General features: G+C 50.3%; 1 protein-coding gene across 1 annotated transcript in view; it reads right to left on the reverse strand.

Annotated features, from left to right (window-relative positions):
* Positions 1-26,945, reverse strand: part of BCR (BCR activator of RhoGEF and GTPase) — a 155,102-nt gene that overhangs the window by 49,456 nt on the left and 78,701 nt on the right. Inside the window, exons 2-6 of the mRNA XM_014574761.2 lie at positions 26,730-26,914; positions 13,845-13,949; positions 12,662-12,847; positions 2,868-2,975; positions 917-977 (exon numbers count right to left, since the gene is read on the reverse strand). Of these exons, the coding sequence (XP_014430247.2) occupies positions 917-977; positions 2,868-2,975; positions 12,662-12,847; positions 13,845-13,949; positions 26,730-26,914 (645 nt within the window). The remainder of the gene's footprint in view (positions 1-916; positions 978-2,867; positions 2,976-12,661; positions 12,848-13,844; positions 13,950-26,729; positions 26,915-26,945) is intronic.

The raw sequence follows: 26,945 nt of genomic DNA on the forward strand, positions 1-26,945 counted from the left end.
TGACTCTGGCCCACAAGGCCTGGCGCTCACCCCTCCCCTCCGCAGCAGGAAGCTGGCATGGGGGGGCTCCAGCTCTACAGGGGGATTGTGGGAGGAGGTGTGCAGGAGCAGAGCACCAGTACCGGCTCCCAGATGCTGGCAGGAAGTTCCAAGCTTCAGGTGTCAGCTCCAGGCAAGCTGGGGGCCACATCTAGTCCCTGGGCCTTCTGTTCCCCACCCCTGCTCCTGATGCTCATGGCTGACCTTGCAGGTGAGTACAGTGCCTAGCCATGCCCTCTAGAGCAGAGCTTCTTAAACAGGGGGGTTGAGAGGTTATTACATGGAGGTCGCGTGCTGGCAGCTTCCACACCAAACCCTGCTTCACCTCCAGCACTTACAACGGTGTTCAATATCAAAAAAGATGGTTTGTCATTGATAAGGGAGGGCTGCCCTCAGTGCCCGCTCTGCCATCAACAGACAAGTTTGGGAACCGCTGTGGTAAGAGACACAGATCTCCTTCAGTGCCTCTTCAAATCTTGCCAGGAAGGTCTTTGAAGAGCGATCAAGGCACTACACCCTCCCTCCCCCACAAGCTCAGCATTTCTAGGGTGCTCCTCCACCCGGCCATCCATGAGGCCATGTCCTACAGAAGTCTGGAATCCCTGGAGCAAAGACTTTCTCTGGCTATGCCCGAGTACAGGGCCTAGTACACCAGGCCTGAGCTCAGCTGGGACCTCTGGCACCACCTTAACACAAATAATAATTCCTTGTGTGACAATGTTTGTGCTACAACGAGGCAACGGATGCTCTTCAAAGATCATGCGGAATGGCCTTTCCACAAGATAGCTCTCCTCCAACCCAGGGCTTCTACAATCAGCTGCATCCCCATCCTTCCAGATACTGACAAACCAGAGTCTCCTCCATACAGAACACTCACTTTCCAAGGAGTTCTTTGTGGTCTGCTCTTTCGAGTCCTTTGTATTCCTGGCTTTGAGATTCTAAAAGAAAAAGAAAATTCATGTAGGAGACCGTTCAGCACCCAGAAACGCCACCCTGGAACACAGAACCTCCTCAGCGCCTCCTAGGGAGGGAGAAGTGCCTGTGATCATACAGGCAGCCTAAAGCAGCATCCAGAAAAGCCCTGCGAGTGAAGGAAAATGCATTGTCCTGTGGAGGTCTACCACCACTATGTCACTGTCCACCGGGAGAATGCAGCTCCAAGAAGAATTCCTAAGTCTTAGTATCAGAGGGGTCACCATGTTAGTCTGAATCTGCAAAAGCGACAAGGAGTCCTGTGGCACCTTATAGACTAACAGATGTATTGGAGCATAAGCTTTCGTGGGCAAAGACCCACTTTGTCTAATGAAGTGGGTCTTTGCCCACGAAAGCTTATGATCCAATAAGTCTTAGTAGAGACCCTCAAAACCAGGGAGCCATGTACAGCATCTATGAGTAAACCCAGGGATGGCTGAGCTGTTATCACCAGTAAGACAAGGGCATGCACCTGCCATTGGCTCAGTGTACGTAGTCTGGCGGCTAAAGCGCAAGGCAGGCAGTCAGCAGGCCTGGGTGCTACTCCTGGTTCTGCTACTGCCCTGAGATGTGTCCAAAGGCAAGTAGTCCCTTCCCCTCATTTCCATGGAGGGGTTATCCTGACCTCTCTGCCTTTGAAGAGTTGAGGGTGGATGTATTAAAGTGAGTAAAGAGCTGCGAAATCCTCAGCAGGAGATGGGCACAAAAGTACCACTGTAATCGTTGCCATTACTATTTATAACCGGATGGTTACCACCAGGGCGTCAGCACTTACCCACCAGGAAATGATATAATGTGTGGTGCCCAGGGTTTGCCGTGCTGCATTGGATCCCTTCTGTGGCACTACCGCAGTGCGAGTAATACATCTAACTGTTAGTGAAAGGAGACTTTATAGACTGAATTTATCTGTTAAAAAAAAGTTAAGGGTGGGGGAAGATGCCCTGGTGGAGAGGGGATATTGCTGATGCTACAGGCTGTGTCCGAGGATCAGAACCCATCAGCGAGCAGGCAGGGAACCTCCCACACTGCGGTGAGAACCACTGCCCATTTTCAGAGGGCATTGCCATGTTTTGTTCCCTCCACTTTCATGTCCTGAAACTTTTTTACTTTTTAATTTTTAAGATTAAAAAAAGATTTGGGCTCCTGGACGAAGCAGTGTTTGGAAAAGAAAGGACGGCCTCTGGCACAGCCCAAGTCCGACACAGAAAAGGTGGTTCCACTTAAATTCCTTTATTTTGGCAGCTGCTTTTTTCCAGCTGTGGCATTTCTTGGGGCTGTACTCACTGCTGCCATACTTCCCCCTGCGCAAGGATCTCCACCTGGAGCCCAGAGATGCCTGCCCAGTCCCTAAACACATGCCATCCCATTCAAAGGGAGGACATCAGAGCAGCCTAATAAATACAAAGATTCCACTTGACACACTTGCCGTTTTCAACAGAGCGCATTCTAGCGCTGCTTCCTGCAGCACGTGGAGCTAATCCAGCCTGCGATCCTACTGACAGACATAACGCAAGCTGTTAGAAAGGGGCTTTTACACCACAGCCAGCGTCATTACGCGCAAAAACAGGGACATCGGGTGTTCAAACACAACCTTCCTCCTTCAGGACTGCGTGAGGCTTAGGGAAGTTCAAAGCCATGCCAGTCACTTCAAGAGTCACTGCGGGGAAGCAGCGAGCACGCGCCGGCTCTGGGAGAATTCACAGTTCCTCCCCTGCCGGCCCTAACGAAAGGCACTGGGGGAAGTGGGCAGCTTCTCTGCTCCTAGCCACTGTGAGGAGGGACGGCGGCTGAGGAGCGGTGTCGCAGGGTGTGTATCAGATCCGGGCGGCGTGGACGTCTGAACATCATGACATTACCTCAGAGATTTCAGCAAACTGAGCATTGGCCTGGCAGCATTTCTCTGCTGTCTCCATGGCAACCTCGTAGTTATCCACGAAGGCCCTGTACACTCCCAGCTGGCTGGCCTGCAGGAATCAAATCAAAACAAAGTCAACACCAGGAAGGGGGAGGGCTTGGGACAGCTGCTGGCAAGAGTCGGCGTCGCCCGGGAAAAGGCGGATTTACACCAATTCAAAAAAACTCAGCATACTCTGCACAGGAAGTGCCCTCCCTCCTGTTGGCTCTCTCCCGTTGGAACAGGTGCTGCTTGTGTGTTGGTTCCCTCTCCCCAGCAGAAGTTAATTTGCTAGCCTGGGAGGATGACAAATCTTTATTACCGTTGCCTGGTTTTTCCCTTCTAAACTGCCAGATTAGTGTCTATTAATATTTTAGCTCATGGATCAAACTTTGCAGGAGCAGCGGGCGGTTTGCCATGAAATATCAATCAGAGAGGGATGATTCAGCCGAAGAGCGCACAGGGGAGCTACTCGCTTGCTTCTGTGCATCTGCTGAAGCGGTTAAAACAAACCCAGACACGAACCAAGATCTACATATGCAAACATTACCGAAAGCCACATGGTTGAAGCATTAAGGACGGCGGCGCTGAACAGTCGCACACAATTACGCCCAGCACAGAACTACGGCAGGGAGGCACAGGCAGCAGCGTCAGAGGAAAGGAAACAGCAGGGGGGTTTGCAACAGCAGAATGTGTGGTGGACCCAGATAAAGATACGATAAGCCTGGGATTCTGTAATGAGCCATTATTAATCACTGAGTCTTAGCCCTGATCCTGTGTGCTGATTTCTAAATAGCAGTCATGTTCATGCCAGACAGCATCAGACCTAGTCTGGGAAATCCCTGGGCAAATTCCAAGCATGTCTGAACTCTAAAGGAACCTCAGTGTTGCACATGCAGGCGGCTGTGCTATAAACACAGTTCAAACGGGCGTTAGGGATGCTAAATTGCCTTGATCAGCTAATCAAGTAGTCGACAGAATTTCCAATTAGTCGATAAGGGGGGGAAATTAAAGAGCCACAGCTGGGTTAACTCCTGGCCCAGAAGCCTCTGCCTCCCCTGCCCCTATGGAGACAGTGCTGTGGGGAGCCGGCTTTTAACTCGGCTCCTGCCCCAATACCCTCTGCCTCTCTCTGATAAAGGCAGCAAGGGGGGAGGGGAGAAGCAACTATGCTTATCGGGTAGTTGACTAGTCGCTTACATTTCTAATGGGTTTTCCAGTGTCCATTCAGAAAAACGCCAACAGAAGGAGCACCAAAGGACTCTGAAAATACCCCCTTTTTCAATAACCGTACACTTGCCCTACGATTACCACGTGTCCACTGCCAGCACTTGTCACTATTCCCTACTGCGACTGCTGTGGGGCGACTGGGATCTGAGGACCCGAGCCCGTCCCCAGAGCCAGCGATCCTCCACCATTCTAGAGAGACTCTGAGACACTCCCCCTAACGTGCAGTGAGCTTCTCCCACAACCAGCACTTCTGTATTCATCCCTCCATTCCTCCCACAGGAGAGCCTGGTAAGCCGAGGTCGGCAGCCTTTTCCAACCGAAGAGCCAAACTCCATACAAATTCAGAGCAAGTAGTCAACACCGAGCTGTATCAGAATGCCCGTTTGCATGCCTGGAAACAGACAACTTAGTAGAACCGATAACTGACATAATGGTCAATAATAGCACAAACGAAACATTGCACTCACAGACTTTATTTAATGGGACTTCTGCTGCTGCATCTTTTTGCACAGTTCTTTCAAGTTCACATCATAACTGGTCAAATCCAGCTTCATGCATACATTCAGGCTGTCTTTGGTCAATGTTATAATGGGGGCTGGGGATGCAGGAGTTTGGGCTGGTGGGTTTGGGGGAGCTCAGGGCAGGGGTGCTGGGTGTATGATGGCCCCAGGGCACAGATTTGGGGGTGGAGGTGGTGCAGGTGTGTAATTATGCTGCAGACAGATGGCGCTGGGCCCCAATTGTGGGCTGGGCCAGGGTTTATGTCTAACACAAAAGGTTTCAACATTATCTTTATTTATGACATGGGTGGGGAACCTTTTTTAGGTCCCCACTGACCAACAGAAAATTCAGTTGGGGACCATACAAGTCAGAATGAAAAAAAACCCTCCTACCCCCTCCCCAACCCTCACTGATGTAGTCCCAATTGAGACACCCTACTACCTGGGTTCTCCAGCCCCATGGTGGGGGACAGGAGCAGGCTGGGGGAAGAGTGTGTGGCCAGGAGGGAGGGGGCAGGAGCAGGCTGAGGGCAGGGTGTGTGGCAAGGAGGGAGGAGGCAGGAGCAGCCTGAGGGCAGGGTGTGTGGCCAAGCAGGAGAGGACAGGAGCAGGCTGGGGGCAGGGTGTGTGGTCAGGAGGGAGGGGACAGGAGCAGGCTGGGGGGCAAGGTGTGTGGCCAGGAGGGAGGGGACAGGAGCAGGCTGAGGGCAGGGTGTGTGGCCAAGGGGGAGGGGGCAGGAGCAGGCTCGGGGCAGGGTGTGTGGCCAGGAGGGAGGGGACAGGAGCAGGCTGAGAGCAGGGTGTATGACCAAGCAGGAGGGGACAGGAGCAGGCTGGGGGCAGGGTGTATGGCCAAGGGGGAGGGGGCAGGAGCAGGCTGAGGGCAGGGTGTGTGGCCAGGAGGGAGGGGACAGGAGCAGGCTGGGGCAAGAGTGTGTGGCCAGGAGGGAGGGGACAGGAGCAGGCTGAGGGCAGGGTGTGTGGCCAAGGGGGAGGGGACAGGAGCAGGCTGGGGGCAGGGTGTGTGGCCAAGGGGGAGGGGGCAGGAGCAGGCTGGGGGCAGGGTGTATGGCAAAGCAGGAGGGGACAGGAGCAGGCTGAGGGCAGGGTGTGTGGCCAAGGGGGAGGGGGCAGGAGCAGGCTGGGGGCAGGGTGTGTGGCCAGGACGGAGGGGACAGGAGCAGGCTGAGAGCAGGGTGTGTGGCCAGGAGGGAGGGGACAGGAGCAGGCTGGGGGCAGGGTGTATGGCCAAGGGGGAGGGGGCAGGAGCAGGCTGGGGGCAGGGTGTATGGCCAAGGGGGAGGGGGCAGGAGCAGGCTGGGGGCAGGGTGTGTGGCCAGGAGGGAGGGGACAGGAGCAGGCTGGGGGCAGGGTGTGTGGCCAGGAGGGAGGGGACAGGAGCAGGCTGAGAGCAGGGTGTATGGCCAAGCAGGAGGGGACAGGAGCAGGCTGAGGGCAGGGTTTGTGACCAAGCAGGAGGGGACAGGAGCAGGCTGAGAGCAGGGTTTGTGACCAAGCAGGAGGGGACAGGAGCAGGCTGAGGGCAGGGTGTGTGACCAAGCAGGAGGGGACAGGAGCAGGCTGAGGGCAGGGTTTGTGACCAAGCAGGAGGGGACAGGAGCAGGCTGAGGGCAGGGTTTGTGACCAAGCAGGAGGGGACAGGAGCAGGCTGAGAGCAGGGTTTGTGACCAAGCAGGAGGGGACAGGAGCAGGCTGAGGGCAGGGTTTGTGACCAAGCAGGAGGGGACAGGAGCAGGCTGAGGGCAGGGTTTGTGACCAAGCAGGAGGGGACAGGAGCAGGCTGAGGGCAGGGTGTGTGACCAAGCAGGAGGGAGGGGACAGGAGCAGGCTGAGGGCAGGGTTTGTGACCAAGCAGGAGGGGACAGGAGCAGGCTGAGGGCAGGGTTTGTGACCAAGCAGGAGGGGACAGGAGCAGGCTGAGGGCAGGGTGTGTGACCAAGCAGGAGGGAGGGGACAGGAGCAGGCTGAGGGCAGGGTTTGTGACCAAGCAGGAGGGGACAGGAGCAGGCTGAGGGCAGGGTTTGTGACCAAGCAGGAGGGGACAGGAGCAGGCTGAGGGCAGGGTGTGTGACCAAGCAGGAGGGGACAGGAGCAGGCTGGGGGCAGGGTGTGTGGCCAGGAGGGAGGGGACGGGAGCAGGATCTGGGCAGGAGGGACTGGGGGGCACTTACTTGTTTTTGTTCTGCATTCCAATGGGAGCAGCAGGGAAAGCCTCCAGGAAGTGTGGCCCTGGGCTGCTGTTACCACAGCTGGCAGAGGGGGAGTGGAGAAGCAGCATTCACAGCTGCTTCTGGCTTCAGCTTCTTCCATGACAGCTATATCCAGCAGAGGGACTCAGGGCTTTTTCCCCCTCTTTCCCCACAAGAAGCCGGTGCTGGTGCTCCAATCTTGTGGGGGGTTGTGAGTCTGGAGCACCAGCGTGGGCTCCCAGCTGCAGGGGTAGTAAAGAGGGGCTGAGCTCCAGCTGGAAAGAGCCATATCTGGCTTGGGAGCCAGAGGCTGCCACTCCTGCTGGTAAGAGTCACTGACGCTAGGGATGGTCTGGCCTCAGACCTGCAGAAAGCATAGGAGCCATAAGTAGTACCATTTTACCATTCCCAGCAGAAGTTACTATCAGGATTTCTGCTCATTTTAAAGTGCTTTGATTTCTCCATTAGTGCAAGGGCCCTTGCTTTCCCTGAACTGAGTTGGTTTTAAAACAAAACAAAACAACAAAACCAACAACAATTGGCAAGACATTTTTGGATGAAAAATGCCTCTGATCAAAACAACTATTTGAATGGAAAACTCTTATTTTGGTTACATTTTTCCCATTTTTGTATGAAAAACTGGAAACAAAACAATTTTTTTAATAAAAAAAATCATTTTTTTCTGGTTTTAAAAATGAAAAAAGTTTACCTTTCTTAAAAACCAAAAAAGGCTTTTGAGACAAAATTTCAGTTTTATTAAAAATTCCAAAAATATCAACCTCCCCAAATACAGTTTCAAAATATTTCACCCACTTTTCCTCTTGACAGCTGATGCTTTTTGTCCCCAAGCTGGAAAGGTGGGATAACACAGTTACCCTGTCATTTTCTGATAGGAGAAACTCATTGCAGTGAGTCCACATGATCTAAGATTCTAGCTTCTCCCTGGTGCTTGGCCTTATGTTTTCAGCTATGTTTCTTTATTTTCTCTCTCTCTATATATACAAAAGTTTTCCTGCTGGATGACAGAATGTTCCCGCAGGGCGACAGAATGAAGTTATCAGTGTCAACAGGCTTTCTCAATTAAGTGAAAGTGGCCAGAGAGAGGAGGGTAGGTGAGCGTAGTGAGCAGAAGGTGCAGCCCCTTAGCACAGTTTAAATTAAATGAATGCTGAGGACCAACCGTTACCATATAACCATCTCATGGCATGACCACACATCTGGACTGACCATCATCTCATGCAGTGATGGGCAACCTGTAGCCCAACGGCCATATGGGGCCCAGCCGGGTCTACATGTGGCCTGAAAGGCATTATGTTTACTGTTGCTCACACGCAGGGTTGACAGATTCCAACTGGTTTCCATCCACACAGTTTTTCTCCTGCCGGTGTTACTAAAGGGACACGCACATAAAACAAAGGCACACTGTGAAGTGAGGTGCGTGCCGATTGCACACAACTTGGCTTGTAAGAGCCGCACACTCCCTCTGCACCCAAACCCAGCGCTGCTGCAGTTCAATCGGCACACTCTGCAAATTCTAGGTCAGTCAGCGCAGTAAGCAACACTGCCCTATCCCAGGAAACTGTCTTGGTTACGACAATTTCGCAGCCCACTGAGATTTCGCGGCCTACTCATTAGCCTAGCTTCCTCGTTGCTGCTCCTAATGTCTGGTTGTTTCAACAATCTCTCTTCTCAAGCTGGTTGAATTAGCTGCTAAGAAAGGTTTGGCTCCATCCAGTACAGCAAAATGCTTCATTTGTCAGAGAAAACAGAGGACTACAGAGACTGCTTCGGTATTCATCAGCATGCTGCACCGAACCACCAGCTCAGCAAACCCAGAGCTCGCTAGGATGTTCGCTCCACATTGCTAAGTTATTGCTACATGAGGACAAAGCTGCTCCTCCCACAGACCCAACATAGCTTTCCACGTCCATTACAAATGCAAAAGGTTCAGGGGAGCAGAAAAGGAGAGCTCCATGGATGCCAGGTACATGGGTCCGCCTGCCTGCATGGCCATTAGCTTGGGCCAGAGTAACAATACAGCAAAGCAAAGCAAAGCTCGCTGGGAACAAGCCAGCTACCGTAAGTCACCAGGAGAGCTCTCCCTTGGCTAGTAGCATTATTTCCCTACTCTCTCAAGACAGTTTATCAGGCATCATTTGATTGCAGCTCCCTTCCTGCATCTCAGTATTAGCAAGCTAGGGAGCAGCAGCAGGCAGCTCAGACCTTGTGAGTTGGTCTCTGAAAACCACATACCATGTCCATGAACTATCTCCTCCTGACTGAAATACACCAGCAGCGAAAGGCAGCTTCCTGCGGTTTTGTCTTCAGCTGCTGGAGGGCACATAAAATATTGTCCCTCTGCTTTAAGTCAACAAGGAAAGGAACTGGTGCATTGCAACCCAGATGCTAACAATTAAGTGACCCCGGTGAACTACACTCTCCATCCAATGAGCTATTCAGTGGAATGTCTCCACAACTCAGGGAATCAGAGGCACCTAAAGAATGTGGAGTTTTTTTCTTTTTGGCAAAAAAATGAAGCTCTGGTAATACTTTGCTTTCTGCACACTATAAGGGGAGGGACTGCAGACAATCAGGTATATCTGGCTTGGAACCCCTAGATCCTTTTTAGGCTCTGTAAGCTGCCTTGTTCTGGTCTGTTCTGCACACCGAGCTCTTTTGTTGAACTTTGCCACGGGACTCTCAGCAACAGACTAAAAAGAAAAAAAAACAAAAACACCCACATCTACAATCACAGCAAGGGGACCAGCAGGAGCAGAGGAAGAAGAGAGTGGAATACCAAAGCATGCGATAACAACAGCAGCAGCACAGATGGAGCAAAGCACCAGAAGGAGCAGGAGGCAGGGGAGGAACAGAGCAGCAACAAGTGAAAATGCACATAAACACATGCACCAGTTTCCTTTTTCAAACATCTGAAACTAATTCATTTCTCTTGCCAAGTGAAAGCAGCAGTGCCCCAAGGCAGAGCCTGAAAGCAACAACCATCTGACAATGGATTGGGTTACACAAACTCCAAGAGAGGACCGGTTGCCAGAGCAGAGAGAAAGAAAGGATTTGAGATGCTAACTCCTAATAAGGGGACTTCCACGTGCAGAACCTAAGCAGCAACCTGTAGCTTTGACCTGAGCCATGGCTCTGGTGAAAGAACACGGCTATTTCTCATGAAGCTGCCTCTCTCTATAGCCCCTAGAATAGCAGCAGATGAGCACACAGAGCAGGAATGGTTCAAGGTTGAAGAAATGCCCTCAAAGACCCTAGTAACTAGCCTGGCAGTCTAGTGCAGAGCTGGCAGTGTTAAGACAGAGAGGCAAAGAGTCTTCTGATAGAAGAATAAAATCTCATTAGTTTTGTCAGTATCGCTGGCATGGTCAGGCAGAGCACATGAGTTTTGTGCCTGGGCTGGTTAATTTTCATTAGAATTCTGCAAGTGCTAGTGAAACGCACATTGTTACATGTGCATATTGGGTCAGCAGGGGATGTGGAAGCTGCAGAGCATGTTCTGGTTCTCTGTTTATACTGAGTAGTGTGGTCAGGGTTTATGACTGGATGCTATCATAACACTGTCTTAGTAGGTCTCTAGGATAAGAGAACGCACTTCCTGTCCCTTTGCAATAATCCCTGTAGCTTATCCTGGAACAGGTCTTGCAGGCTGGAAAAGGAAGTTGTATTCAAACAGAAGCTAGATGGCCAGGTATGAGGACAGATACATAAGGAAGAACTTTAAGGGCTTTGAGAGCTACTTGGAAGTCCTCTACCCCTGTGGTTCCAGCCTCCAATGCAGAGTATGAATTGTGGCGCAACCAATGCTCCCTCTAGTATCTAATACACTTTTATACCATGTCATGGGCTATTTATACGAGAAGCAATATAAGAAATTGAACTCTATTCTGTGTGTTCCCAAAGGGCTCCAACACTGTCCCTCAAATACAGCGAGGAGTCCTGTGGAACCTTAGCGCATGTCCACACTAGAAAATTATTTCCAGATAACTTATTTTGAAATAGTGTGTCCACACTATTATTAGTCTGAGGCAGGCTCCCTTAATGTGGATGTGTTACCTCGACTTACAGCCCCAGGAAGCACTTGGGAGTAAAATTGGATGACTCTGGGGAGTAGTCATTTTGAAATAGCAGCAGCACAGCATCCACGCTACTGCTATTTTGAAATAACGATTTCAAAATAAATGCTATTCCTCGTGGAAAGCAGGAGTTGTTATTTCAAAGTAACAGGCTTGTTAGTGTAGATGCTCTGTTTGTTATTTTGAAATAAGGTAAGTTATTTTGAAATAATTCCCTAGTGCAGACCAGGACTTAGGGTATGTCTACACTAGCCCCCTAGTTAGAACTAGGGTGGTTAATGTAGGCATTCGAACTTGCAAATGAAGCTCGGGATTTAAATATTGTGGGCTTCATTTGCATGTTCCCAGGAGGGAACCATTTTTAAATCCCCTTAGTTTGAACTGACTGCCCGCGGCTACACGTGGCAGTCAGAAGTTAATCCGAACTAAGTCCTTAGTTTGGATTAACTTTTATTCCTCCTGCAATGAGGTTTAACAGTTAATCCGAACTAAGGATTTAGTTCAGATTAACTTCTGACTGCCACGTGTAGCCGCGGGGGATTCGAACTAAGGGGATTTAAAAATGGAGCCCGCCCAGGAACATGCAAATGAAGCCCGGGATACTTAAATCCCGGGGTTCATTTGCAAGTTCGAATGCCTACATTAGCCACCCTAGTTCAAACTAGGGGGCTAGTGTAGAAATACCCTAAAAGACTAACGTAACTATATAGTATCATGAGCTTTCATGGGTAAAACCCATTTCATCAGATGAACTGGAGTGGAAATAACAGAAACTAATGTAATATATATATAAAACAGCACCAAAAAAAGTAGCTGTCAATTGTAGGACGGGGGCTAATAAGGGTAATTAAGTGGACTGGTAGTGTCCCATTCTTAGCTTTTCATGTAAAATGCAGTTGTTAAAGGCAGGGGAGACTGGCTTTATAATGCAACATCCAGTTAATGCAGCGGTTCCCAACCTTTTCCAGATGGGGACCCATTTTCACAATTCAGGAAGATTTGGTGACCCAGGGCAATTCAAAAACAGGGGAAGGAGGGAGGTCAGAGCCCCTTGGGGAGACACTTGGCAACCCTTTATAAATGTAATGGCGGCTCATATTTGGATCTCAACCCATAGTTTGGGAAACCCTGGGTTAATGTCTTTGTTCAAGTCAAGGGTAACTGTCAAATTTGTAGATGAATCCCAATTCTACACTCTCTTTAACTGACTGGTGAAATGTGTTTAAAGAAGAATGGCTACTTTTGCATCCATGATAGTGTGGCCAGGCAGGTTAAAACCTTCCCCTACAGGTTTATATGGGTTACCTTTTCTGATGTCTGATTTGCGCCCACTTATCCGCAAAAGGTTGTATACTTTTGTTAGTCTGTAAGATGCCAAAGGACTTCTTGCTGTTTTCAAAGCTACAGAATCACACAGCGACCCCTCTGAGACTTTGTCTCCCAAATGTCAGGTTGCCTCTGGCTAACTGAATGTGGCTTGTAATTGTGTTTAGAATATTGGTGGGAGCATGAGCAGCTTCTACACGCACAACACAGACCCGACTGCTGAGTTATGGCCCTTCCACGGTGGAAAGACCAACTTAGAATTTTCCACCCCATCCAGCCGTGGACCTCCCCACACTGGAGCCATGCAAAGGAACGCGGGTCTGAGTGACACTCGGAAGTCAGACCTATATGACCTGCATGAGGTGAAAGGAAGGCTGGTGGGGGCAGCTCACTCACCAGTTTCTGGAAGAGGTCTCCTACACGCTGCTGATGACTCCACTTCTGGACGCGGGGGAGGAGCCCATCATAGAACTCTTTGTGGATCTCATACAGCTCAGGCACTTTGAAGAAAATAGTCTCAATTTGCTGACTCGTCAGTACAGGCTGAGAGGTGGTGGCAGCAGCTTTCAAAGGCTTCATGGGCTAAAAGTGCAATCAAGGATATTGGTACTTTACACACACACATCAAGTAAACGTGTCTCTGTCATGTTCTAATGCAGGGATGGGAAATAATTTTTGCGGGGAGAGGGGGGACCGCTTCACCAATTTGAGTATGTGGCCATGGGCCAGGCCCCCGGAAAGGGCGGAACCTCAGGTGGAAGGGACAAGGCCTTATGGGAAAAGGGGAGGTTCCCCTCTAGACGTTGTGCAGCCGTGGCAGCAGAAGATGACTTTGTACACTCTCCCGCCCTCAGGCCCATCAAGCCCTAGGGACAGGGGTAGCATGCAAAACTTGCTGCCCCCCACCCTGTTAGGGGTGCGCAGTGCATACAGGCAGTTCCCACTAGGTGCTGCAAGCCCCTGGTGGAAGGAGGAGACTTCGCATTCTTCTCTGTTGTAGGGATGTAATAAGAGTAGTTGATTAACCAATTAACCAATAAGCAAAAGCTTATAGGTTAAGGCTATAGACGACACATATTCTCCATCCGCCTCCCACCTTGCCAGTAAGTTTTTTAGCAGGCTGGCCAATAACTCATCTCAGTCCCACTGATATGTCAGTGACTCTCTGAACACTAGACTACCAATTCTTTCCATGGGGTAGGTCAGCAGTTCCCAGGTACATATTTTCCCAGGATATTAATGCTGAAATTACAGCCCCTCTGTCCCTGGTCCTGTCCCCTTAATCTCTGTTACATTAGTTGGGAGACAGCAGATGTAATAGTTAAATCAGGGAGACTAGAAGTTAGGATTCCTAAGTTCTATTCCATGCTTTGCCAATGACTCTCTGCGTAACCTAGGATAAGTCACTTGGCATTCTGCACCTCCATTTCTCCAGCTGTAAAACAGAGATAACAGCTACACTTCACCTGGTCTCTGTGAGCCAGTCAGTGTTCCTGAACCACTTGGCAATCTTTGAATGAAAGTTGCTCTACAAACGTGAACATGACCATTGATGCCAGGGTCTGCGATAAGTGCTTACCAGCAGCAGAGCCTCTAGGTGACTAAGATAGGTTTCCTCACTGGCTAGGATTCCAGACAGAACCCATTTTCTCATCTCCAGGCCTTTCTCCAAGTCCGGCTCACTCTGCAGAGAAAGAAGACGAAAGGAAAGGAGTAGGGGGCATTATTCGGCACAGGAAACATGACCTCAATCTAAATTTATGTATTTATACACAGGAAGATTTACCTGGCATTGCTCAGGTTCTTAACTTAAATAAGTTTTGTTTTTCTTTATTAGATTCTTTGATCTGGGGTGGGGGTGCTGAGGAAGAGGGGTTCAGCTTACAGGCTGTCCCAGGGAGAGTTGACTACCTCACTCTTCTCTCATCTCAGCAGTTTGGAGCCAGGTGAGAAGCGCCTCTCCATGGCTGCTGAAGCTGCATGTTGGGGGATGAGTACACGTCCCCCGGAATGGACGGACGGACGGACGGACACACACACACACACACACACACACACACTCTTTCCCTCTCAGATATATAGTAGATAATTGTCGCTTTCTCCACCTCTGCCCTCTGCTGCCCCAATGAAGTTATAGCTGTCCTAGTCTCCATCTCTAACACCTTGCTGCCCACACTGTGGTCTAATTTTCTCTACTATCCATCCCATATCCCCTGCTGCCCCCATATTGTCATTATATAGCAGAGACCTCCCTTTCCATGATATGAGAAACAATCCCATTCCAGGCACATCCCATTGTCCTGGCATGAGTTATAAGAGGAAGCTGCCTACCAAATTTAGTGTTCCTACCATTTAGGAGGAGTTCTTACAGATAGATGGACAAACTCTCTCACATTTACAGTAGATAACTTACTAAAAATTATATAAAGAGTTTATTTACCCCAGTAACTTAGAAACTGAATGATGATTCTCCATACACTTGACTTATAAATTGTATGTGTGTGTCACTTGGCCACACTTTCCCCTATAGCCTGGGGTTTCCACAAGAAGACTGCTTGTTTCTTTTCTGCCATTCATTAGGTAGTTCTCAGGCACTAACTTGCTGCAGTGATTATCCTTTCAACACGTCTATTTTATTGAGAGGGTTGGACAATCTGCCGTATTTGGGATGTTGACGCTGATGCTCTAAATGGGTTTTTCTTTTCAGGATTATGTGAACATTAGTACTTTCACAGAGACAACCCGAAGGATGAAATCCAAAGACAACAGAAAGATAGGAAAAAGAACTCAGAATCATATGGGTAGAAATAAAGGCTAGAGGCCGATATTAGGGAGAGTTGCAGGGCAACATTTTTGTGACCTATGGAAAATTCACCAAAAAAGCATTTTGGGGCATACAATACTAACTGCAAAATTGGCAAATATTTTCAGCCAGATTTTTAAAAATGAGGACAAATGGTTTATTTAAAAATGTCATTTCATTCACATTTTTTCAGAGTATAAACTCACCAGAATTTTTTTAACAATTTTTCAGTTCAAACACTGAATTTAAAAAAAAGATATCATTTATTTACTCAGTGCTAGAGATAACCTCTTCACAGTTAATGGTCTGCTATAAAACCTCATTTTAGCGACCCTAAAACTGTGGCTTGGAAACTACCTTTGTCCTGACAACAGCTGGATTTTATCTCAAAGGCAAAAGGGCACAAATCTACAAAGTGTGAAGAAAAAGTGCCCAATGGTTACGACACAGATCTTTAGATATGCCCATCCAGTTGAAATTCTGTTATACAATTTCTCTCCCCTTTACTACAAAATACTGCTTCTTACAACTCTTTCAAGTGCTCGTATAGTCAACTCTCCTTGAAAACAGGAGCATAGGTTAGAAGACTCATTATGGCTAATCTGGACTCAATCCTTCTCCATTAGCTGAGGAACCCTCATTCCGGGCTCTAGAGATAGATCTGGTTTATTATGGAGAGAGGATAGACTCTCCAAAGTAAAATTTACAGCAACAGTCTCATGGGGTTGTTTTGAGCCTGCAGTTGGCTCGAAGGAAGAGAGATGGAGCATGTTTGGGAGTTAAGCCTCAGCCACAACTTTTTATTACATTGTGTAAGTGTGTGGCCGTGTCCAGACTCAGGGTTTTTTTCGGGAAAAGTAGCCTTTTCCCGAAAAAGCTTCCCCTGCGTCCAGACTCAAGCCGCGTTCTTTCGAAATTATTTCGAAAGAACGCGGCTTTTCTTTCGATGGCGGTAAACCTCGTTTCACGAGGAAGAACGCCTTCCTTCGAAAGTTCCTCTTTCGAAGGAAGGCGTTCTTCAATGTAAAGAGGCCGTCTTCGAAAGAGAGCATCCAGACTCGCTAGGTGCTCTCTTTCGAAAAAGCGGATTTCTCTTTCGAAAGATCCGCCTGCAGTCTAGACGCGATCTTTTGAAAGAGGCTCTTTCGAAAGAAGCCTGCAGTCTAGACATAGCCTGTGTGTGTGTGTGTGTGTGTGTGTGTGTGTGTGTGTGTGTGTGTGTGTGAGAGAGAGAAAGAGAGAGAGAGAGAGGAGAGAGAGAGAGAGATCTTAAAATGGCTCCTCTCTGTCCGCTCTGAAATGTGTCAAATACCACACACAACCTCTCGTGAAAGGAAATAGCAGATGGAATCTCCTCTAAAGAAACTGGTAAAAACTATACACTTCCCAGCTAACATAGGGAAGAGGAAAGCACATGATTTCAGTGTTCCCCCTTTTATTACTGATGTTTTTAGAACGGGGATGGGCTATTTTTTGGGTCAGGGGCCACTGACCCACAGAAAAACCAGTCGAGGGCTGCACACAAGTGAGAAGTCTTAGATTCCCCACCCTCCTGTCTTAGAGACACAATGTATTTTGCCATCTTGAAAAGGACTTTCTGAGGAGCTCAGGAATTTGTAAGTGAACAGATTAAGCTTCAAAGCAAAACACAGGAGTAAATAGACATGGAGTCTGAAATACTATATTGAGTTGCCCAGTGTGTGCGCGCGTGTATATACGTGCCCACACATGTGCACACAAGCACATGCATGCACAACTTCCCTCTACTTTACAGAATCTGAACAGCTCACTTATGTCGTGATTATTATTTATCACTCATACAGCAGGAATGCTTAGGAGCTCTACCAGGGATCACAGCTCCACTGGGCCAGACACAGTACAAACAGAACGAAAACATCAGCCTAAGACTTTTAACAGATTTCCTTCAATTCCAGGAGAAGGGGCCAGGGGGCTCTCCTGGCTGTACCTGCAAAACTCCCAGTGGCCCAGATCTGCAGTATAAGGCCAGACATGCAGTTCCCAGATGGCTGAGGATTTGTTGCAATGTTTACAAGTAACTTCACATAAAATGTTAAAAGCCCGTCACCATTTCCACCTCCCTCCTGCTGTGAATGGTGCGACTGGTACCTTATCGAGATGGCTCTGTAATTCTGTCATCAGGCAGGCCCTGCCTAATGGCAGCGTAGGACTGGGAGGAACCAGGCCCAAACTGTAGGTACGGCACTGCAAAGCTGCTGAACTGCAGCACTGACATGAGTTTTGTATGGTCAGAGACAGTCAGCTTCTGATGAGTCCTTTAATTCCCTTTTAAGTTAACCCAGAAAATACTGCTGTAGATTTCCTGGCACACAGAACTTCCCTTCGAACGAGGTGTACCAGTAGTTCGGAATAGGAATCCTAATCCGAACTACCTAGTTCGTGCCGCGTGTAGCCGCGGGCATGGAATCCGAACTAGTGGACATTTAAAAATAGCGGCGCCCGGCAACATGCAAATGAAGCCCGGGAAATTCAAATCCCGGGCTTCATTTGCAACTCCGGTTGCCTACATTAACCACCCTAGTTGGAACTAGGGTGGTAGTGTAAACATACCCTTCCAGCTCTAGAAGTGCCTGTTTTCCCATTCAGAGGAACAGGCTTTGAATTCTAACAAACCCTACTGGGCATTCTCAGATGGGGAAGTTCTTGTTTGAATGATGTTTCTTTTGTACATATTAAAATTAAATATTACATGCAATTTATTACATATTATAAATATATATGAGAAATGTATTCTTGGGAGGTTTGAACATCTCCTCTGGGACTCTCCAGTGGCTGGCCTCCCCAAGAACATCAGATGGAAAGGTCACCTCTGAAAGCCTTTAGAGTGGTTTTTAATCCTTTTTATGTAACGAGCTTCAAATGCGAAGCTGGAAGACTCCTGCTCCCTTTCAGCTCTAGCCGCCCCAAGTGGTCCAGCTGCCTCGGGCTGCAGTGCAGCAGCTGCGCCAGGAAACCTCTGGGGAGCTGAACCTACCCCCTGCCGAGCACATTAAAAGCTTTCCAGGGCAGTTTCTGAACATTACACACAGGTTCCTGGAGCTCAGTCTGATGATCTGTGGCTGCTCATGCTGTGGTCAGGGATCAGGAAGACAGCATGCTTCTGAGCTGCAGCTGGGCCGTCCCCTCCTGACAGATGATGATCCAATACCCATGTCCTGGGGACACTTATTTAGCAGTAGCTTGCCGAGTGGGCAGCTCTTGCCACCAGAGGAGCATCCGGATCCCACTCCAGGGCCTCTTCGCCCTCCGAGGGGGACTGCATCCTCCGCGTTTTCTCCTGGAAATGTTCTCCCCGAGCGCCACGGGGAACTCGGGCCCCGGCTTCAGCAGGTGCAGAAACCAGCGGGGAATTCCGATCCCCCCGATGGTTCTCATTGGCAGGACTGGAAACTGCCTTGTCTGCGCGTGGGTGGAGAGTCAAAGCAGGGGGCAGGGCCACCCCTCTCTGCCCCACTGCAGCAAGAGCAGGGAGATGCAGACCCTAATCCCCAGGGGCCCGAGCTTCACTCTTTGCCTGGCGCCTGCATTCCAAGCAGAGCAAACAGCCAACTGCCCAACACCACGGAAGAACAGCCCCATGCCGCACGTGGAGGAGGGAACGAGCGGCGAGGACGGGATCCCCTTCCCTCACCGCTGCTCCCCGGGAGGAGGAGCTGCCTTTGCAGGGGGTGGAGAGGAGCCCTCACATTTCCCAAGCGGCAGACGCATTGCTAATAGGTGGAAGAGCTGCCACGGAGGAGGGAGGGGACGATTCATGCCTCAGGCCTGGCGGAGAGCAGAGTGTTCCCTGCCTGGCCTGGGAAGAGGAGGATGCTGGTGTAGCCCATTCTTCACATGTAGGTGCCCAGCAAGTCTCCTGATTGCATCGCTTCCCCCCTATTCCTCAGCACACTCACACACCCCTGCGGTGCTTCCCTCCCCATCCCCTCGGACCCACTTCCCACTCCCCCTCCACCCATTGATAAACACGCTGCTCCCGTGGCAGCAGCCAGCGCCCATCTGTCAGTTGTGGGCTCGGCACCACGCTGGCTCTGAAGCAAGCTTGCTGCAATCAGTGCTCCACTCCCTGGCAGAACATGGAGGTGGGTGGGAGGGAAAGGAGCGCTTGATTAGAGCAGGAGCTATTGGAGCATCGGCTGCCAGCAGCACCACTCACAGGCTGGTGTTTCCTCCACAGCGGGACTGTGCATCACGCTCCGCGGGGGATTTCAAAGCTGATACATTGGGTTGCTGCCATTGGCGCGATCCAGCAACCTTGTTCCAGGACAGGCTGAGCGGTTCAAAGAGCTGGATAGGAGGCGCCCTGCGCATGCTGGCCCAGGGCTATGGCTCTCGTGAACGTGTTTACAACTTGTCAAAGTTCTTTAGTTTACTAACCAGGTTGGCACTGCATGTTGTATTCAATTACTGCAAGCCAAGGATTAGGGTGAGACAGATCTGGCTCTTTCCAAAACAGTTTATAGGACTCACGGCTTTTTTGGCTGTTGTTTAAATTAACAATAATCATTGTTTTATTGTAAACGGTGGAAGCAGGAGGATTAAGAATCTGGAAACACGATGAATAAAGAATTTACAAAAAAGCCCCATCTAGCATCGCCCTGTCAAGGGAAATGTTGCCTCTGAGTGCGTGTGTTATAGGGATCTTTAAATCGCTCCCCGCCCTTTGGTACACTGATTTGGAAACTACGCAATTAGCATCTTCAAAGGAGAAGTTTCCAGTAAGGATGGCCCTGAGCCTCCAAGAGGCTAGCAGCCTTCAAAGGGGAAAAATTGTTAAGTATGATTTTTAAAGTGCTTTGATGGCTTCCGTTTAATCGGCTGGAGGTGTCTCATTGTTCGGGAGACGTAAAACAGGGAGGGATTCTGTAACCAGGCCAGCCCTGCTTCATGTAAAGAGGACCGGGTGGAAGCAGGGAGAGGAGCCAATATTATTTATAAATCAAAGTGGTGTGTGCCAGAGATCCTCAGGAAGGGCTTGGACATCCAGGCAAGACCAGCAAACAGCAGGGAGAAAGAAAGAACGGGAGAGGAAAAGAATGTGGGGGATGCAGGAGAGAAGAGAAAGGGAAGACGGGAGAGAGATCACTGACAGCACTGGGAGAGAGACATGGCAAGACAAGAAGGGGGATGACAGAAGGTTTGAAGGGGGATGACAGCAGGAAACAGGGAAAAAGGAGGAGGGGCAGACTTGGAGGTGCTAGAGAGGAGGAGGAAAGACGGGCAAACAGAGGCAGAGCAAAGCCACAGGGCTGCGCTGGGGACAAAGTCTCCTGAGGTGCGGATTCAGTTTCAGAAGTCACCTTGCTCCTTCTTTCCGGACAGATCCTGCCAGCTCCATGAGCAAATCTGAGTAGGAGGGGCCTTGCCTGTTCCCTCCCCGCCAACAAGGAGCAAAGTCTTTAGTTAAAAAAAGGTGTGTTCTGCCCTGGGGTGCCGCAGTGGGACCAGCGTCAACAGCTTTGAGCAGATTAAGTGGGGCAGCTTGCATGCCCCCTTCCTCCCCCACCTTGCTGAGGATCTCCTCTGACTCTCATGACATGCCAGTTCGACTAGTCCAGCTCATCTTTCCACTGCCTGTTGCCCAAAATGCGTCTGCTTTGGTAATTTCCAATAAAGGACTTTTGTAAGCATGGGAGGCAGAGCTTTTCACACCAGCAAAAGGCCAGTTTTATAAAAGGGAGCTGCAATTCCTGACGCTACTAGTTTCCAGCACTCCCGCCCTGGTTACCTTGGCAGAAGCAGTTGAAGCTCCTGATGATTTAAACACCCAAGTGTTGCCTTACACAGTAACTGCAGTGTTCTTCCTTGCTCTCGCCCTCACCAGGCTCTGGGGAATTTAAAACCCTCTGTTTCCTGCCTGAGCACTGGGCTGATGAATCACAAAGCAGCAGGAGAAGATAAACCACAGAGACTACTTTTTAAAAAGCCAAAAGACTATATAAGGTCCCTCAGCACTCAGAGACCTTATATTGGTGGGGATATTTTACCCTGCCAAGACCTGAATCTAGGCCCCTTGCTTACTATTTATAATTTGCAGAGGAGCAAAAGCGTATAGGGCACGTTGAGAAGGCTCAGTGCACCGGCAGGGGCAGCAGACGGAGTGGGCAGCAGCACAGGTTATTCAGAGCAAGCCCACGAGGGCATGCAGGCCACCCCTGTCAGCAGGTGATATTCTGGGCTTCCCAAAGAGCAGGCTGACACAGGTGCCCAGCAGAGGAACCACAGACAGGCAGGCACCAGTGGAGGAAAGGGGATGCAGAAACCAGTGCCAGGGGAAGTTCCCATAGATGGGTTGAAGATAACAACAGGCTGTCCTGGGGTTAAAGCCGAGCTCCCCGACTTGGCCAGAGCAGAGGGAGAGCTGCTGCTTTTCTCTGGTTGGCAGTGGGAGCACGTGGGGGAGCTGGAGACTGTTGTAGAGCTAGTGCTAACCCACGAGGGGTCCCCAGCAGGAATATTCCCTCCCCCCGCCCTGCACCAACCACATCATAAAAAGCAAATAGGGGGTCCCCCCTTGAGCTGTTGGGTGCCCGAAGCCATTGCTTAGTCTGCTTGTGCCTAATGAGGACTTTGCTGGCTAGGGAGCATCGGGGTCCTCCCTGCCTGTGGGTGGTACCGCCGCAGAACCAGACCAGGGAAGAGGAGGCCTCCCAGCTAGAGTCTCCATTCACGACCCAGCTCCCTCCTCCTACAGGGAAAGCAGGCCAGCTCCGGCATCCCTCCACTTCCGTGGGCTGAGAGAGACACCACACAAGAGATTCAAATCGGGCATAACTAGCAATGCAAGAAGCGGATATTTTTCCTGCCCTCAGCCCCGTCTTGCCCTGCACTGCAGGAGGCGTTCAGATGGGGACCCAGCACAGTCCGCACACTGCACATGCCTGGCAGGAGCATGGGCTGCGGACAGGAAGGTCTTACAGATACATTTCTTTCCTGGTCCCTGCTCTCTTGCATTTGCTTCCTTCCCTCACCTCCAAAGGATGCAACACTCACTCCGTCACAACAAGCTCCCCAACAACCATCCTCTGGATAGGGGAACCCCAATGCTGACCTGCTCAAAGCTTTTTCCCACCCTGCACCCTTCTTTCCAGCAACAAGTCCCCCCACTCTGAATGCCGCCAGGCTGTCAGAACTCTCCATTAGTGACAAGGGCCACCCATTGCCCCGAAAACTCCTTTTAGGCTGACCTACTCCCAGCTACTAACTCCAGGTCCCACTCCCAAATGCAAATGCAACCAGGCTGCCCGCTCCTAAGGTTGCCCCACACTTATCGTTACATCCTGTTTTCAGCTGTTTATAAAACTTTGCCAAGCTTCAACTATTTGGGCTGAAATTTTCCAGTAACACCTGCATGCCTCAGGCTGAAAATCTGCAATAAGTGTGAGATAAAATGAGTCAGCAGTTTACAAGAATGAGGCTAGAGGAAAAACAACATATTGGTCTGCAATCTTAACAAAAGTTTCTGGTTAACATTTTTTCCTTTGAGAAACTCGCCTGCTCCAATTCTCAAGAGCAGGGACTTTGAAACCAGGCCAGAGAGGAGGCCTTTGTGTCAGGGAAGTACTTTGTGCTGCTCCTGTCAAAAATCCACCCAGATCAGGCCTGTGTGGGAAAAATCTAGTTCACACCTGCAAGATGAGATTTCTTAAGAGTTTAGCAGCAAAAATCTGCAAAGATTCCACAGTCAAAGAACATGCTCTAATTCTTCACTCCTCTACCAGAGACAGGCCAAACCATGTGGGCACCATCTCTTCTCAACCACTAAGCCATGCTCCACCTCCAGTCCCGGCAACTCCTGCATGAGACAGGACTGTGCATGCACACCAGATCACTATGGCTCTGGGCGAGGGTGGGGCCAGGCACAGGGGTTGAGAACCAAAGCTCTGTTTCTTCTGTGCTCTCTTCCCTTGCAGGTTCTCAGGAAGCATGGAGGAGGAAGCCCCCTAACTCAAATACAGATGAGACAGATCCTGGGACTGGGGGTATAGAAAGGAGTAGACAGGGGCACAGACCCTGGAGATGCTGCCACTGAAGGGGGGGAAAACCATGGATGAGCTAGGAGGCTGCTATTCGACCCTGTGGAGTTTATGCAATGGGGTCCCGCAAGGTTCCATCTTGTCCCCTATGCAGTTTAATATCTACAGGAAGCCGCTGGGAGAAGTCATAAGGAGTTTTGGAGGACGGTGCCATCAATATGCAGATGACGCCCAACTCTATTTCCCTGTGACATTAGAACCAGGTGTGGCAGTGACTGATCTAAATCGGTGTCTGGAGGCAGTGATGGTTTGGATGAAGTCAAACAAGCTGAAGTTGAACCCAGATAAGACTGAGGTCCTGTAGATCAGGAGGCCATCTGTTCGGGAATGTGGCATGGCACCTGTTCTAGACGGGGTTACTCTCCCCTGAAAGAACAGGTGCGCAGCTTGGGAGTCCTCCTGGACCCTCTTTTAACATTTGAAAATCAGATTTCTTCGGTGGCCAGGAGTGCCTCTGGGCAGCTTCGTTTGATCCACCAGCTGCGACCCTTACTGAACAAGCATGACTTGGGCACAGTGATCCACACTCTTGTTACATCCCGACTAGATTACTGTAATGTACTTTATGTGGGGCTGCCTCTAAAGAGCCTTCGGAAACTTCAACTGGTCCAGAATGCGACTGCTCGAGTCTTAACTAACACTCGTTATACAGAGCACATTATGCCAGGGCTTCGGCAGCTGCACTGGCATCTGGTAGGTTTCCGGGCACAATGTAAGGTTTTAGTTCTGACCTATAAAGCCTTAAATGAGTTGGGTCCAGGGTATCTGAAGGTACCCTCTTCTCCCATATGAACCTGCCCGGGGATTGAGGTCAGCCGGGGAGGCTTTGCTTCGTGTTCTCCCACTTGTGGAGAGAAGATTAACATCTATGCGGAACGGGGCAGTCTCAGCTTTTGCTCCCAGGCTGTGGATTTCTTTTCCTCGGCATGGCGCCAACGCTAGCGTTGTTTCAGCGTCAGGCTAAAGCCACCCTTTTTACTTGTGCTTTTGTTAATGTTTGAGTGTGTATGTGTGTGTTCCTCCTCTCTATATGTTTTTAGCTGGTTATGTCCCTCTGGGGTCTCATATTTTAAATTTTTATATATATATTTGTATTGTGGTTTTTTTTGTAAGCCGCTTTTAATATTTTAAATAGAAAGGCGGGGTAAAAATGATTTAAATAAATAAACTGATTGAAAAGCGGGGAGGGGAGTCTGCATTTGGGAAAAAAGTCCCCCTCGATACCAATGAATGAAGCAGGCAGAAGAAAGTTACTACTAAAGGAGAAAGCTTTTATTGATATACTATCTTCTGGTTTTCAGCAGTTGTGGGGAAGGAAATGCAAGAGGTGCATGGGACAGCTTTACAGGCTTCTGGGGAAGCATGTTTTGTACGCTGGCCTCACTGTACCACTTTGGGCAGCCAGTGACACCTTTACCAAGGCAGCTGCAAGCACAGCCAGGAAGACAAGTGGCTTTGCAACTTGCAGCAGCAAGTGAATTAATGTGGCTGTAAAATATTGTAGCAGGGTGGAAATTGACCTGGTAATCCTGTGGCTGCACTTCCTCGCACGGGCTGGCACCAATCTCTGCCCTTTACTTACAGGGTGATGACGGTCACTTTCAGGAGTTCAGGGTCAGGTGTTTCAGGTCGTGCTAGTCGCCCCCTGTCGGAAATCTTACTGAGGTGGAGAAGAAGCCACCCCACCCATCGACGAAGCAATTGGTGCAAGCAGACTTTCCATACTCTATTCATAACAAGCCACTTTGCCATTGCACCTGCAGCAAATGGTCATTCCAGGAAGTAAAGCAGGTCAGCATCAGAATGGAGTGAGCCAAGCGCTCCAGCCTCACATTGCAGGGCTGCCACAGGGATGCCCTCGTGGGGATGTTCTGTCTTTTCCTCTCCTCCCTGCTTGCTACACTAGCCAAACCCCCTGGCTCTCCCCCAGCCTCTTGGGCCCACCCACCTACCTACTGGGGAGGGGAGAGCCAGGGCCACACAGCCCCAGCCTCTTGGTCACCCCTGCCGGCCAACACAGGCGGGAGGGCCAGCAACTGTGCCAGCCCCAGCCTCTCAGCTCCCCACCTGCCTCTTGGGCCCCCCACACCCTCCCCAGTGGCCCCCTCCGTCCACCAGAGAAGGTCTGGGGCTGAGCCAGGGGACAGCAGGGATAGCAGCAGCAGCTCCTCGCTGCACTCCCAGGCCTCAACGCTCTGGGACACAGCAGCAAACCGCTGCCTCCGCCTGACCCACGCTCGGCCACCACCTGTCCGGCGTGCAGCCTCGAACTCGCCCCCCTGCAAGATTACAGTGCCAGCACCGGCTTCGTGCGGCAGCGAGGGAGGGAGACAGCCCTGAGGCTCTGCACCGAATCCGGCTTGTAGGGAAGCACGTGCACCGGCGTGGGGAGAGGAGGAGCAGTGCCCACGCTTCCCCACTGGGTGCCGGAGCATCGGGGCCCTGGAGTGCAGCAAGGACCCGCTGCCACCACCCGCTGGCCCTCTTGCAGGGAAGCCAGGGGCTAGCAGAGCGCCCAGAGCACTCCTCGAAGAAGGGCCTGTGGAATCCCAAGCCACAGCCACTGCTCAGGGGACTCTGCTCAGGCAGGGGAGGTGGGGCAATGCAGGAAAATTTGAGGGAGAGGGAGAGGGAGAGGGAGAGGGAGAGTGGGAGGGAGGGAGAGAGAGAGGGAGAGAGAAAACCAAGAACTCCAGCATGAATGGAAGCACCATTCCTGATGGGCAATGCTGTAGCGGCAGTGAATGCGACGGGGCTACACGCGGCTTTACCTACGCTCCGGAACAGGTGCATGGGGACAGACTACAAACTAGTAGCGTGGGAGGCAGGGGTGAAGGGTTGGAACGCCTTTTGGAATGTCGGGCTCTACGCGCAGATTCACAGAACAGGGTAGAACTCCAGACCAGGGAATTTTCCATTTCTCCTCCCTGCTCAAGTCAATAACTCATTTTGATTTCTGGTGGTTAACATCTGGAGGGCAATTCTTTCTTTCTGCAGCTGTGCTTCATTTCTAGTGGGTCACATCGAGCTAACAGTTAAAATTAACGGAACTAGAGTTAATTACCCATATAATTGCCAGGAGGGGAAGGGGAATTATTAATTCCTTCAAAGTTAAAAAAACCTCCCTCCTGGAAGTGTTTATACACTGGCACAATGGACCCACCCCCTTTTTTCTCCCTCCCCCAACTTCTTTGGTCACCAATCATAATCCCCATATACTTCCTCAACATGTCCTTTTACAGTGTTTGTTCCAAGGCCCTTTCTAAAAGCATCAGCTGGTATTTAGAGATTGATTCTGCAGCCTTTATTCACTGAGTAATCTCACTGATTCAACAGGCTTGCTCACTGGAGCGTGGCTGAACAATTGGCCCTAATTCATACCCATGTTACAAATCCACGAACCATGGGATTAACCCTCGAAAGCCACTTTAGCCTTAAATGCTCCATCCCTGGTAGATGCCACTATCACACGTCAATCAGTGCTTCTTCCCATGCTCCTGGCCCCATGCTGGTCCCACTCACGTACGCGCACACACACACATACACCCTGCAGATTCCAAGCGTAAAGACAGTAAAAAGGACTCACCGATTTTGTGGATTCCAAAGACCCCAAAGAGAGCGTGTCTCGGCTGCCCCGGCTCTTGGAACTGAGATGGGGTGAGGAGGAGGGAGAGTCATCGATGTAGGGCATCGCGTCATGGTGTCGCCGCTGTTCTTCGGCACGGTCTGCATCGTAGGCATAACTAGGTGGCGTACCACTGAATGAAGCATCTGTAGCGAAAAAGATGAGCTTTAAATTGGA

Source organism: Pelodiscus sinensis, chromosome 15, assembly GCF_049634645.1.
Source record: "Pelodiscus sinensis isolate JC-2024 chromosome 15, ASM4963464v1, whole genome shotgun sequence".
Taxonomy (NCBI): Eukaryota; Metazoa; Chordata; order Testudines; family Trionychidae; genus Pelodiscus; species Pelodiscus sinensis.